Source organism: Ylistrum balloti, unplaced genomic scaffold (assembly GCF_031769215.1).
Source record: "Ylistrum balloti isolate Yb309-2 unplaced genomic scaffold, AGI_CSIRO_Ybal_v1 Utg369734, whole genome shotgun sequence".
In the NCBI taxonomy this organism is placed as follows: Eukaryota; Metazoa; Mollusca; class Bivalvia; order Pectinida; family Pectinidae; genus Ylistrum; species Ylistrum balloti.
Window position 1 is genome coordinate 409,705 of NW_026781947.1, and position 14,380 is coordinate 424,084.

A 14,380-nucleotide genomic window follows, 5' to 3' on the forward strand; every position below is an offset into this window, starting at 1 on the left:
GAGGGGAGGCAACTTGCACCGTGAATGTTACAGTTTGAAAATGATCTTAATGAATTTTGAAAACATATTTACAAAGTCATGACATATCAAATAATCACATCATCCATGGAACAAATTTATGTCTCAATTATACATTGTTAGATCAATAACATTATAATTATCATTTTGTTTTAATTGTGGTAGTAATTAAATTCACCTTGAATTTGATTGAAAATATAATCTACATCTTATTATACAAGTGAAAGTCTAAAGATTCCTTATTTTTTTACCTGTGTTCTGGGTAAGCATTTTAACTGTTTTAACACATTCCTTCATAAAATAATTTCAGTTTTAGTTTTTTTCTGAAAGTTACCTATGAAGATATAAGAAAATCCTTACTTATTGCTTTTTATCCATTCATATGTTGTTTTCCCTTAGTTACGAGTACCTTAACAACACATAAAAATATTATAGGTATTTGATTCTCAGAACAAAACAAGATGACTAGCCGTTCCAATTTTAACGCATTAAACTTAAATTTCAAATCAATTATTCAGTTCTCCCATTTTAAGCTTTTTAAAAATAATTCAACACGTGTTAAATTAATTCAATTCCAGCCATTATTATGTCTACTATTATCGGTATAAATAATTTGCGATACTATTTTCATTCCCATCATTTACTTTAAAGTATTTTCAGTTACCAAACTGTTTTATACTTTTGACTAGCAGGGTCATAGGAGGCTCACACAGCACTAAAGTCATTGTAAAAATCATTCTCCACCATATGTCTGTAAGTAACTTAGCATTTCAATTGTGTATACCATAGACCTTTCTTTAAATCAGCTGCACTCCGGAAAAAAAACGAACACGTACAGAACACGTCAGATTTTTTCCTATATATCATCTGACAATGTATGTGTATCTCGGTCTATATCACGTGAGCTCCGCACAGCCTCACCGTCGAAGAGACTGTCCTCGCTGCCTGAGAGGACACCTGAGGTAGGGGAAGGACTAGGAAGAGAGTCTGTGAGGAGGACATATTCGTCGTGGATCGGATCGGCTCCTGTGCTGTGCCATATCCCATAGGAAAAATATATGAGGAAGCCTGAAAGGAAATATATACAAGTGCGAGGACAAGGTTGTAGTGTAAACAGGTGCTTGGAAAGGCAATACTTTATATATGGAAATATTTAAAGTGCTAATCATTTTTAATAAGTTTTTTTTGTAATTTATTAATTTCTATTTTAAAATTTGCTCTTTGATAGGATATGAATGTTGACTAAGAAGGTTATTTTCAATTTTCAAAAGCAATGAAGAATTTAAACGAGGTCCCAGAGGGATCTTGGCCCCCACTATTGTTTGATCTTTATTTGTTCTTTAAAGTTATTGGATCTTTTCCTTTCTTTTCCCTTCTCTGGTCTTTTTCTCTCAATAATACCAAATTTGAACATTCCTTTACAGAAATAGTGATAATAATCTTCATCTGCCAAATCCAAGATGGTTGCTTGTCAACCATTTTGTTTATGTTTTTTTATCAATATCGAAATCAAACGGACACAACTAAGGACCAATTAAAAGAACCAACATATGAAATTTGAGAGTGATGACAAATATTGTTTAACGACGGATGGACGGATGGAAGACGGACCATAGATGTAGGGCAATTTTAATAGCCTACTATCTGATGATGGTGGGATGTTAATAAATATTTCTTACTGAAACCCAATCACTCAAATCTTATAGGTCTACTCTGATCTGAATTACTCTAGTGACCAATCAAATCAATATCCTAGAGCTGAGTTAATATCATGTCTCGCGGACAATCTATGATTCCGGTGTATGCTTGAGTGTACTAGCGTGTGAGGATGAGGACTTTCTAGCTTGGTGTCTAATATATATGTATATATCGCTAACCTACCTATAAACATCCATACTCCGAATCGTATCCAGGTAGCACTTGATAACTTTAACATCAAGTAGATATTGACAAACACACTTAGCACTGGTAAGACTGGTAGTAAAGGCACCTGAAATAAAATCAACACGTTTTATCAACAAGGGACAGAAACAAAATCAACAATTTTTATCAACAAGGGACAGAAAAAATACCAAATTAACAATTTTTTATCAACAAGGGACAGAAAAAATACATATATTGCTTTACGTACCGTTGTAAGGACCACATGTCAAGATATTTACAGAAGTTGTTAAGATATAGATACAAACATATGGTAATGAATGTGTAAGATGGTAAGAATTTGTATGGAATTCACAGAAAAGGAAGAGTTTGTACAGAATTTGCGGGATGGGAAGACCTTGTACGGAATTCGCGGGAAAGGAAGAGTTTGTATGGAGTTCGCGGGATAGGAAGAGTTTGTATGGAATTCGCGGGAAAGGAGTGTTTGTATGGAATTCGCGGGAAAGGAGTGTTTGTATGGAATTCGCGGGAAAGGAGTGTTTGTATGGAATTCGCTGGATAGGAAGAGTTTGTATGGAATTCGCGGGAAAGGAGTGTTTGTATGGAGTTCGCGGGATAGGAAGTGTTTGTATGGAATTCGCGGGAAAGGAGTGTTTGTATGGAGTTCGCGGGATAGGAAGACCTTGTACGGAATTCGCGGGAAAGGAGTGTTTGTATGGAGTTCGCGGGATAGGAAGTGTTTGTATGGAGTTCGCGGGATAGGAAGTGTTTGTATGGAATTCGCGGGAAAGGAGTGTTTGTATGGAGTTCGCGGGATAGGAAGTGTTTGTATGGAATTCGCGGGAAAGGAGTGTTTGTATTGAATTCGCTGGATAGGAAGTGTTTGTATGGAATTCGCGAGATAGGAAGAGTTTGAATGGATTTTGTTGGATGGGAAGAGCTTGTATGGAATTCACGGAAAATAATGAGATTGTATGGAATTCGTGGGATAGGAAGAGTTCGTACGGAATTCGCGGGAAAGGAGTGTTTGTATGGAGTTCGCGGGATAGGAAGTGTTTGTATGGAATTCGCGGGAAAGGAGTGTTTGTATGGAATTCGCTGGATAGGAAGTGTTTGTATGGAATTCGCTGGATAGGAAGAGTTTGTATGGAATTCGTGGGATAGGAAGATTTTGTACAGAGTTCGCGGGATAGGAAGAGTTTGTACGGAGTTCACGGGATAGGAAGAGTTTGTACGGAATTCGCGAGATAGGAAGAGTTTGTATGGAATTCGCGAGATAGGAAGAGTTTGAATGGATTTTGTTGGATGGGAAGAGCTTGTATGGAATTCACGGAAAATAATGAGATTGTATGGAATTCGTGGGATAGGAAGAGTTCGTACGGAATTCGTGGGATAGGATGAGTTTGTATGGAGTTCGTGGGATAGGAAGAGCTTGTATGGAATTCGCGGAAAAAGATGAGATTGTATGGAATTCGTGGGATAGGAAGAGTTTGTATGGAGTTCACGGGATAGGAAAAGTTTGTATGGAGTTCACGGGATAGGAAAAGTTTGTATGGAGTTCACGGGATAGGTAAAGTTGGTATGGATTTCGTGGGATAGGAAGAGTTTGTACGGAATTCGTGGGATAGGAAGAGTTTGTATGGAGTTCGTGGGATAGGAAGAGTTTATGCAGCATTTGTAGATAATAAGTTTGTGCTACGGAATGTGTAAGTATTCATAATGAATTCAATGGATTCACAGGATACGGACAGTTTTCAAAGCATTTGTAAATATTAGAAAAACATAATAACTATTCAGTAGATATTTTAGTAACTCCTAGGATATGAAAAGTCGGAATTGTTTTAGATATATGTGTTTGTAATGATTGACAAATCTTTAGTATGCAGGTAATCGATGGCTCACCTTGAAGCTGACTTTTTGAGTATTTTCTGGCTGAAGACGTATAGAGTACAACAGGAATATGATTGACAACACTAAAATTGTCACTATGGTAATCGCCCAACCTTCTATATTTGCAAGGTTTTCCTCAGCAAAGATCAGCACGATGCTAAGAATTATTATAATTATACCTGAAATGAAATAAAATCAATATATATCTGTCTATCAACAACTTTGCCGCGCAGATGAGACGGTAAAAAGCATGATGTACTCCTTGTACTATGATATCATAAATAGTATAATGTTTTGTATCGGTGTATTAGCAGACAACCGTAGATCTTCATCATATGGTTGAGAGAAATATTTCTACCCCACCGGACAGAAATATCTATACTTCCGGCAAAACAGCCTGCACGCACAGGAAGTGACATTTCGGGTCCTTGTAATTGTTAATAACGTCATTTTCATGGCGTGTCGGGGTCAGTTGGGGTCATTGACGTCATTAACAATTGTCATCCGGGCCTCAAATTCAAATGACTATACTGATGATTATAATGTCACATGTATATATTTTTTCTTATTTGTTTTTAAGGGGGAATTAAGGGTAGAAAAAGGATAATTCCCTAATAGGAGGGTAGAACAAAGAAATCTCTACCCTCCGAGGAGATTCCTGACAGTCTCACTCTCGGATTAGACAATCATGAATCTCCTCCTTGGTCAGAAAATTCTCATTCCTACATTCCAGCTAGGGAAAGGTCCTATAAATCTATTCAAGGTCCGGCGCATCTCAAATTCAAATCCTTATTTCTTTAGAAACCGTAATTAGAACCGTATAACATGTGTACAGAAAAATGTTACCAGAAAACACATAAATAAACAGACAATTTGTTTACTCACATAATAAATAACAGACAATTTGTTTACTCACATAATAAATAACAGACAATTTGTTTACTCACATAATAGATAACAATTTGTTAACTCACATAATAAATAACAGACAATTTGTTGACTCATATAATAAATAACAGACAATTTGTTTACTCACATAATAAATAACAGACAATTTGTTTACTCACATAATAGATAACAGACAATTTGTTAACTCACATAATAAATAACAGATAATTTGTTTACCCATATAACAAATAGCAGACAATTTGTTTACTCACATATAAGAATAATGTTGAATTGTGTGATTTTTTCCGTGAGTGCTGTAGGCTGCTTTTCGTTACATTTTACCATTGCTTTCAGCATGATTTTATACGTTGTTTCACTCACTAACGGGTCAGACTCCCGTTTCGCACCCATGATATCACCATCATCACTGCTACTTTGATTAACACTGCTTCTGGAATGTAAATAAAAAAATGCTTACCGGAGTAGAAACAAACTCCAAACATTCTCTTTCGCACAGTCTGATAAACTTGACAGTGTTTCTTGAAGTCCCATACATGCGTGACGAGTCACAAGCAATCTTAATTCAGAGGGTCTGAACCATTGCATACAGTGGTACTACACAATATTCTATTCCCTATTAAAACATTACACTCTTTTTCAGAACATAATTATCAACGGAAAAGTTTTAAACATTCTTTTTTTGACTTATCCATCTAGAAATTTTGGTATTCGTCTGGATGACTATACAAAGGAACACTGGCCCGTAATCACTACAATATGTTTGTCTAAGTTTTCATTTGTCAAGAGGATACAGCATGAGTATTTGTTTACTTTAGATGTTTACTATAATTATAATAAACAATTAAATAGCAGGGAACCTGTCATGATGTAAAATTTGAGAAAGACTTGTCAAGTACTTTTATGAGAAACAACAATTAAAATATTCGCTCAGAAAAGTTCAGGTGGTCACATTGTTGTGGGGGGAGGGGTATAGAAAGACTGAGAGAGAGTAAGAAATAGACCTAAAGGAGGAAGGCAAAGTGGTCTCAGGATTGTGAGAGGTCATGGAACCATTGTGAACAAGAAGAAGAAATCCCTGACAACAATTTTGTACACGATGGACTGTAAGAGATCTGGCACATTATATCATCTAAGTAAACATCATAGCACTCCATTCCACTTTCCCTATTGGGCAAATATCCTGACCTTAGGCCTTTTGGTTTTGTAGAAGAAGTTGTTCGAATATTTCAATATCTCGGATCCATCTGACTTTGAAAGTTGGTAAAACTTATCTACCTGATCAAATCTGATAGCTCTTCATACACCAGGCAAACATCATTTGACATTGGGATTTATGATTTAGTGAAAAGTTGTTGTAGTTTTTTTTCAATATACGACTTCTGTGACCTTGAATGTAAGTCTGGTCGTTCATTTGAAAAAAAAAAAATCAAAAGTATTCCCCCTCTCTTTATGATATAGTCAGACAGGTGACAAATGCCACATAGCCACATTCCTATCCCATTATACAATGAATGACCTTGAACTCACGTTTCGTCTCCATCTGTTGTAGTCTTCATAACGGTAACCCGATATCTGAAAACAAATTTAACAATTTGATTCATTAAAGTTATATTAGGAAACAATGAAATACTGGGTATTCCAGTTTCCTCCCACACAGGCTTCCATCTGGGCCAACAAGAATGATTAATATAAGATGGAAAAATGTGTTTCGCAATTATGGAAAATGAATAAAGTTATTTATGCATTACCTGAAGAAAAGAAATGGATAAAACAGTAATATTTCAATTTATCTCGCAGTAGTTGCTGCAGGTTTCTGTTCCCAGCGTGAACATTAGATATATAATTTGATATCACTTACCTTAGCAGTAACACACAGACTCCTACTAATGTATAGGCTAGCAGTGTCCCAATAGACATCATATCCACAAGCTCGGACAGGTCAAACATCATGGCCATCACACCTTTCAAATATTTATTTTGTATGTTTATACTATGTGTTTCATTTCGCAAGAAAATATCTTTGCAGAATGTTATGGTATAAAACAACAAATTAACCTGTGGAAAAAAAATCAGGATTTTTGTTTTTATTTTTTGTTTCTAACACTTTCTATTTTGTGAGCAATTGATTTTGTGAATAAGATATTCAATGATACAGAAAATTCATCCACGGTAATGTGAATTGGTTTTAAGAGTAACTCAAAATCAACCAAAATAAAAAGCTCAACAAAATTAATGATTTTGCATTATGTCATGTATTAGATAGAATAGAAATTGTTATAACACAACCAGTAGAAAATCAGAGTGACGTTTCGATGACTACAAGGTCACTTTCATCCGACAAACGACCAGTGTGGAGCATAATACGAAGTGTACGAGATGGTACAGAATTGACGAACTTTCTCGGCTGCACCTTTTTTAACTCTGTTTACCATCTCATCACGCTATTTTTGACCTTAATGTCCATAGGATTATAGTACAGCCAAAAAAGTTGATCGATTCTGTACCATCTCGCACACTACGTCCATCATTGCTAATATGCTCCACACTGGTCATTTGTCTGATGAAGGTGACCATGTAGTCATCGAAACGTCACACTCTAATCTTCTACTGGTTGTGTTATAAGATGATGGTGACCGTGTAGTCATCGAAACGTCACACTCTAACCTTCTACTGGTTGTGTTAGAAGAATTTCTATTCTATTGATATTACCAACCTGAAGAAAACGTTCTAAAATAATGCATTAGATGTAGTGCTTCCTGACAACACAAACCACACAATGTAGACTTACCTGCAAATATTCCTGATATCACAGTGGCAATCAATGGTGTCTTGAAACGATCGTTAATGTTTGCAAGCCACCGGAATACAATTCCATCACTGGCCATTGCATAGATAACTCTCGGCAGAGGAAACATGGCCCCAAGCAAACTGTGAACATGATTGGTTACGATATCATCATTTCCATATTTTTATCATCATTTTTATCTTCTTGTTGGCGATGGTACAAAGAAGGTGGGAAAATGGCATAAAAAACAAAATACTAAATGAAAACAAAATGTTATGACCATGAAAGTCAATTCAGGTATGGTTTATTTAAAACCTTGACAATAAAGGTACTTATTGAGCATACTGATACAGGAGGCACATAGGGCCTGTATCACTCACCTGGTTTTGTTTGCTGAATTTGATTCATTAAGACTAACAGAGAAGTATCTGATAAGACGGCATCTATTTAACCTAGCAGGCCAAAAATCCTCTGCTCCAAGGCAGGCATACACCAATTTTTCATCATGTTAAATAATGCCCAGGGGACAGAGACTAACCACTTATATAAAATCTATTCACCTTCCCCCAAGGATACTTCTGACCAAATTCAGTCCTTCGGACCAGGTGAGCTAAGAATTAAAGTAGATCTTGATATGAAGTGGTTACAAACCTCAAACGTTAAAATTCAAAAAAGCTTCTGGCAACCATCTTAAAAAGTTCAATGAAGCTTAGAATGTTGCATAAACATTTAGTGTCTATACAGAACATGTGTAAAATGTTTTAGGAGCAACCATGCTGTTGTTCTGATGAAATAATGGTGACAAACTCTTATCAAAAATGGTCACTGGTGGCCATCTTGAGAATCCAATCAACTTGAAAATTTGGCACATTATACCACACAGATTATACCTAACAGATACACACCTTGTAGACAGGCCACATATTGCCCCGACCGCTATGATATATCTAGCCACTCCCCAACCAGCACGGTCAAACACATCTGGAAGAGGTGCATCTTCATCTAGCAGATAATAGGGGCACATCAGTGTCATCACAGCTGATATTCCGAAGTACGCCACAAAGATAGCGATCAGTGACACCACTATACTGATGGGGATGGCTTTCTGAGGATTCTTCACTTCCTCACCTGCAGAACAAACACACTTTTATGCCCTTTGATAATCAAGTTTGAGTTTTAAAGACAAAAAATTAGAGGTCCTGGTTTCGATCACCAGGAGATTAAAAAAATTTGGTCTCTACATCTATTATATAATTACAAACATATAAAAAAATTCATCAAAAATGACAAAGCAGCTGAAATCAAAACTTACTGAATATTCATGAATAAACAATTATTCAGGATTCAAGTAAAATCAACAAATGAATATTCATGACTTGAATTCATGGATCAATGATGCATAATGGTTTATGGAAACCTGACTATAAAGATTAACGTATTTAATACAGTTTAGAATTAATTGTAAGTTTTTTTTATTATTCATTATGTAATATGAATGACCTTGAACCTAGATGTATGTTCAAAACAAACGAGTGATCTTCAGATTAAACTGACATGTGCAGTCTGAAGTTTCATGCTATGTCGAAATCAGTGTGAAAAAGATGAAAATTTGATTCTTAAGTAGGTAATATTTTCAAAATATGCCAGAGTTCATACTAACTCCAGTATAATTTAGAGTAAAATAAACCTATCACTGGTTATGACTTTATCAATAATAACTGTAATATACTATTAAATAAATGTTCATGAAAATATAAACTTTTATTCAGTATCTTTACCTGTTGTGGCTATACAGTCAAAGCCAACAAAGGCATAAAAACAGGTAGCCGCTCCAGACATCATCCCCGAAAATCCAAATGGCATGAATCCTCCAGTTCCATATACCGTAGCGTTACCTGGAAGCTAAAAATACAGCAGAATATCATAGAGTGACGCTCCAGGGGAAGCAATTCCAGCAACATAACAGATACCAACCAAGTGATAGTGTAAGTGTAAGTAAACTCCATTTAATGTCATTTATCTGTTAATGTCATATTTCTGTTTAATGTCACTTTTCATTTAATATCATGATTTATTAAAACACTGTTTTTCTCTACTATATACATATATATTACACAGCTACTGTTACTGGATTGGTTTACATAACTACATTTAATATCACTTTATTTTTGAAGTCATTACACTATCTATCAACAAGAAAAATAATATGATGGTAGTTTATCATTAAACTCCTATTTCCTGGCTATCCACAAAAATTTCTGATTCTATTTAAACTTTATACAATAAATATACTAAATTTGGTGAAATTCCTAGTCAAATTAACACAATGAGGAATTAGCATATAAACAGAATACAGAAACTCCAATCAGCCAAACTATTTTTTTAACAATACTTACATCATTAATACCACCCATTAAAAATATAATAACATATTTTTTCATGCAAATTAACAGCAATTAAAGTGATAATTGATAAGAACCATTTACACCAGATATCTTTCAATCAGTCATATCTCTGACATTTTTATGGCCAATATATGTTGCCTTGAGCTTACCTCAGAGGGCTTTAGTTCCCAGTTGTGTATATCAACCTTGAACAATCCACAGATAATCACATAGGTCACCACCAACAAATTCACACCCGTGAAAATGTTGTTAAAAGTTGACGACTCCTTCACTCCTACAGCTAATATCACTGAAAATAGACAGAACATTTTTATCATTATATCCAGTGATGAATGAGCTGGTCAAACAGTATATGTATCTTATGTACAATGTACCTTCGGGACAAATGTTTAATTATCTCTCTGAGGAAAACATGGTTTTAAAAAGTATAAGTCTCTGAGAGCAAACACAATTTTTAAATAATAGGATATTTACCCTGTAATTGCTTCAATCTATTTATTTTTTTTATAGATATTTATAGAAGCTTTTTTGAGAAATTTAATTCCAAATATATATATTGTACAGCTATTTAAATGTGAAAAAATTGTAAGTGAATGAAAGTTGTAGTATTGGATTGACATTGAAAACTTTTCAGGTAAAGTAAATGGATATACCACATATATCAAAGTGTCCATTTATTTTACTGGTTTAGGACAGGGTATAATTGCCTCATTCTGGGACGAAAATTGGTGAATTGGAAAGGAATTTTTCAAGAGTATACTGCAAATTCAAAAGGAATTTGGACTGAACATGAAATAGGTACAATTGGGAATGGGCCCATTTTTGGCCCCAAAAAACCTCAAAGAAAAGCCCTGAAATTAGTCCTACTATGATAATATAGAAAGATTAATTGAATGATTCAGAAACATGACAAGTAAATTTTAGTCATCCACTAAACAGATTTTAATGAAGGAGCGAGATAATTATGCATATAATTATCCAATATATGGGTAAAGTATTTTTAGAAATTTTCAACATAGTATCACCAACCAGCTAATAGTAATGTGATGCCCAAAGCAAACAGATCTGGATAGTCTGAAAGGCCGTTGATATTCATTGCCATGTGGTCCCTGAAAAATGTCTGTATGACTTTGTTGATTAAAGAGTCAAAGTAGGAACTCCAAGCCCTCGCCACACTGGCTGTCCCTGAAACACATAACAATGACTTCAGCTGCAAAATGTACAAAATATATAAACAACTTATATAATTTTTAATCAAACTACACTAGAACCAACACATCAATTTCTTATATGAAACAGTACATTAAGTTCTGAATTTTTGTACACTCACCTATGACAAACTCCAGAATACTCGCCTACCTGACATACTCCAGAATGAGGCTCTGAATATCGTACACTCACCTATGTCATACTCCAGAATGAGGCTCTGAATCATCATACACTCACCTATAATGACTCCAGAATGAGGCTCTGAATTTTTGTACATCAACCTGATTTACTCCAGAACGAGGTTCTAAATTTTTGTGCACTCACCTATAACAACTCCAGAATGAGGCTCTGAATTATCGTATACTCACCTATGACATACTCCAGAATTAGGTTCCAACCGATGATGAATGCCACAAATTCTCCGACAGTTACATAGCTGTATACGTAAGCTGACCCAGTCTTCGGTACACGGGCACCAAACTCTGCATAGCATAAACCTGAAACATAAAACAAATTCAACAGCTGACAATACAGACATCCTTTCTCTAAAAATTACACTGCAAATATTGCAATAATTTCAATATAACTGTTAAGAGCCAGAATCAAATTGCTGATGTGGTTTTCCTTGAAACTTCATTCAAAATCTCAATTGAATTTTTTGTATATCTTCTTTAAGCTTAAATTGGTTTGGTTTACTGATGCTTTACATCCTATTAATAGCCAAGGTCATTTAAGGACGTGCCAGGATTGGGTGATGTAGGAAAGTGGGAGTTCCCGGAGAAAAACAACTAACTTGCGGCCAGAACCTGGGGACTGCCTTATGGAGGCCTCAAATCTACTACCCAGAAATGGGGAGCTAGTGAGATACAGATCCTCAGAGGCATTAACCACTAAGCCACAACAGCCTCATTAAGTTAATATATGTATAATATAATAAAATATTATCTGGTCACCTAGGTGTCAGATTTTTACCTGCCAGAACTGACGCCAGAGCGGCAATCAAGAAGGAAATGGTTACAGCAGGTCCTGCCTTTTCCTTAGCAACCTGCCCGGCAACCACATAAATACCTGCTCCAAGTGTACTTCCAATACCTGTAAATAGATACCACTTCATACCAACAATTCTAAACAATAAAATTAGCAAATCATAACGGTTAATCTTCCAGGTCTTAATGAAAAATACTTGAATATCTTTTTAAGCAGACGAAATTCAAAAGTGTGAACACTAAACTCACTCTCACGGCAAAATTCTTAAAAGTGTCAAAAGTTAAAAGTCTTAAAAGCAATGTTTACATATTGAAGTATCAAAATTATAAAACCTTTTTTAATAGAATAAAAAACAACTCATCAATCAAAACTCACAACTCTTAACATCAAAACTCATGAGTTTTAATGAAAATTTTCCAATATCACAATGAAAAAACTCAGATAAGTCAATGAAAAACTCAAATAACTATATAAAACAATCTGAGTCTTGACAAAACTTGAAAGTCTTAAAAACAAAACATGCCAGTCTATAATAAATTTCTTAGCAAGAAATCTCACAGTCATTCCTGGGGCCATGTAACACAATTATTAACAAGTGTATTCTAAGACTTTAATTAACAATATCTTTTAATTGGATGAAAATTATATTTCCACACCATAGACAAACATTCTTAACATTTGATAATTAGAAAATAATATGTGATTTTTTTATTCCTGATTTCGATCATCAAATCTATTAACAATTTTACGCCTGATATGTCTACATGAATCTCACTGAGATCAGAATACAGTTACCTAAAGCTGTTAAATCCAGGGTAGTGAGGCAACGTGCTAATTTTGTGTTTGTAACCGACGACAAATCCACAAACTTCCTCCTCAGGAGTTTTTGTCCGAAACTGGTCATTGTGTCTGGCTGCCGGAATCAAGATGAAAACCTGTATGGATCATATATCAAGTGTAACAGCTGGTTCATGTGTTTTTCATAAATTCCATGAAAAATATCTGTTCTGAATTAATTAAGACTCAAATCAAAGCAAAATAGTTTTACTAGAGCTCTTAACAATAAAATAAATCTGTTATGTTTTCATAACTACTTGAATATGTTAAATCTGCAGATCTGAAACAAGTCAAATACAAGGGACACACCAATCAATAGCACATTTTATTACAAATTCTAGGATGCGTCAGTAACACTAATGGTCTAAAGTTCGAAACCAGGAGGCGACTGAGAAAAACCAAAACTGATCAAAAGAAACCTTAAAATTGCGACATAGAGGTGCACTAGCCCAATAATTCAATCAATTTTGTATATTTCTCATATCTAATAATTTGAATCTGACAAGAATTTCTACGAGTTGATCAATCTAATATTGATGTTCAGATGTTAGTTTAATTTATGTGTCAAATCAACATTTCACATAATATAAACTTTTTCTTTCCATCTTAATTTGAAATAACAATTGTATTTATGTTTATAGTTCACATTTCAAATACAGCATAATATACAATGACTATTATAAACACAAAGATCAAAGTGGCAGCTCATTATCATTTCTCATGTCTTAAATACACCACATCTTGCACAGAATTATAAATGTTTGAAAATAACACAAAAATATTTTGAGAACTGCTCTGGCAAGAGAGTTGATTATAGTTTTTCAATTTAATAATGTTTTAAGTATGATATTTTTATTATAGATAAAATCCTGAATCATTTCTATACAGTTTGAATTACAATAAATTACTGTAAACAATTTCAAAAACTTTTTAAATCTTGAAAAACATTCACGTTCATCTATACCTTTTTAGAGATTGTCCAAGTATCTATTCCCATAAAGGTCAGTCCCGCTGAATTGAGTCCCTGATTTGAGTCCCTCTGAATTGAGTCCCTGATTTGAGTCCCTTTGATTTGAGTCCCTCTGAATTGAGTCTCTCTGAATTGTGTCCCTCTAATTTGAGTCCCTCTGAATTGAGTCCCTCTAATTTGAGTCCCTCTGAATTGAGTCCCTCTAATTTGAGTCCCTCTGATTTGAGTCCCTCTGAATTGAGTCCCTCTGAATTGAGTCCCTCTAATTTGAGTCCCTCTGATTTGAGTCCCTCTGAATTGAGTCCCTCTAATTTGAGTCCCTCTGATTTGAGTCCCTCTGAATTGAGTCCCTCTGAATTGAGTCCCTGATTTGAGTCCCTCTGAATTGAGTCCCTGATTTGAGTCCCTCTGAATTGAGTCCCTGATTTGAGTCTGATTTGAGTCCCTCTGGTTCAAGTCCCCTTGTAATTGAGTCCCTTCAGGCCAGTT

General features: G+C 34.9%; 1 protein-coding gene across 1 annotated transcript; it reads right to left on the reverse strand.

The window, feature by feature from the left end:
• Positions 1-587: 587 nt before the first annotated feature.
• LOC132543021 (high affinity cationic amino acid transporter 1-like) lies at positions 588-13,915 on the reverse strand. Its single transcript, XM_060206475.1, has 15 exons — positions 13,886-13,915; positions 12,880-13,019; positions 12,070-12,189; positions 11,466-11,594; positions 10,918-11,073; positions 10,038-10,177; positions 9,262-9,385; positions 8,389-8,611; positions 7,487-7,626; positions 6,557-6,659; positions 6,226-6,270; positions 4,950-5,125; positions 3,802-3,968; positions 1,900-2,008; positions 588-1,086 (listed from the first exon to the last, which is right to left on the reverse strand). Exons 2-15 carry the CDS (start codon positions 12,986-12,988, stop codon positions 875-877), a joined length of 1,953 nt encoding a protein of 650 aa, XP_060062458.1. The 5' UTR covers positions 12,989-13,019; positions 13,886-13,915; the 3' UTR covers positions 588-874.
• Between the last annotated feature and the right edge of the window lie 465 nt (positions 13,916-14,380).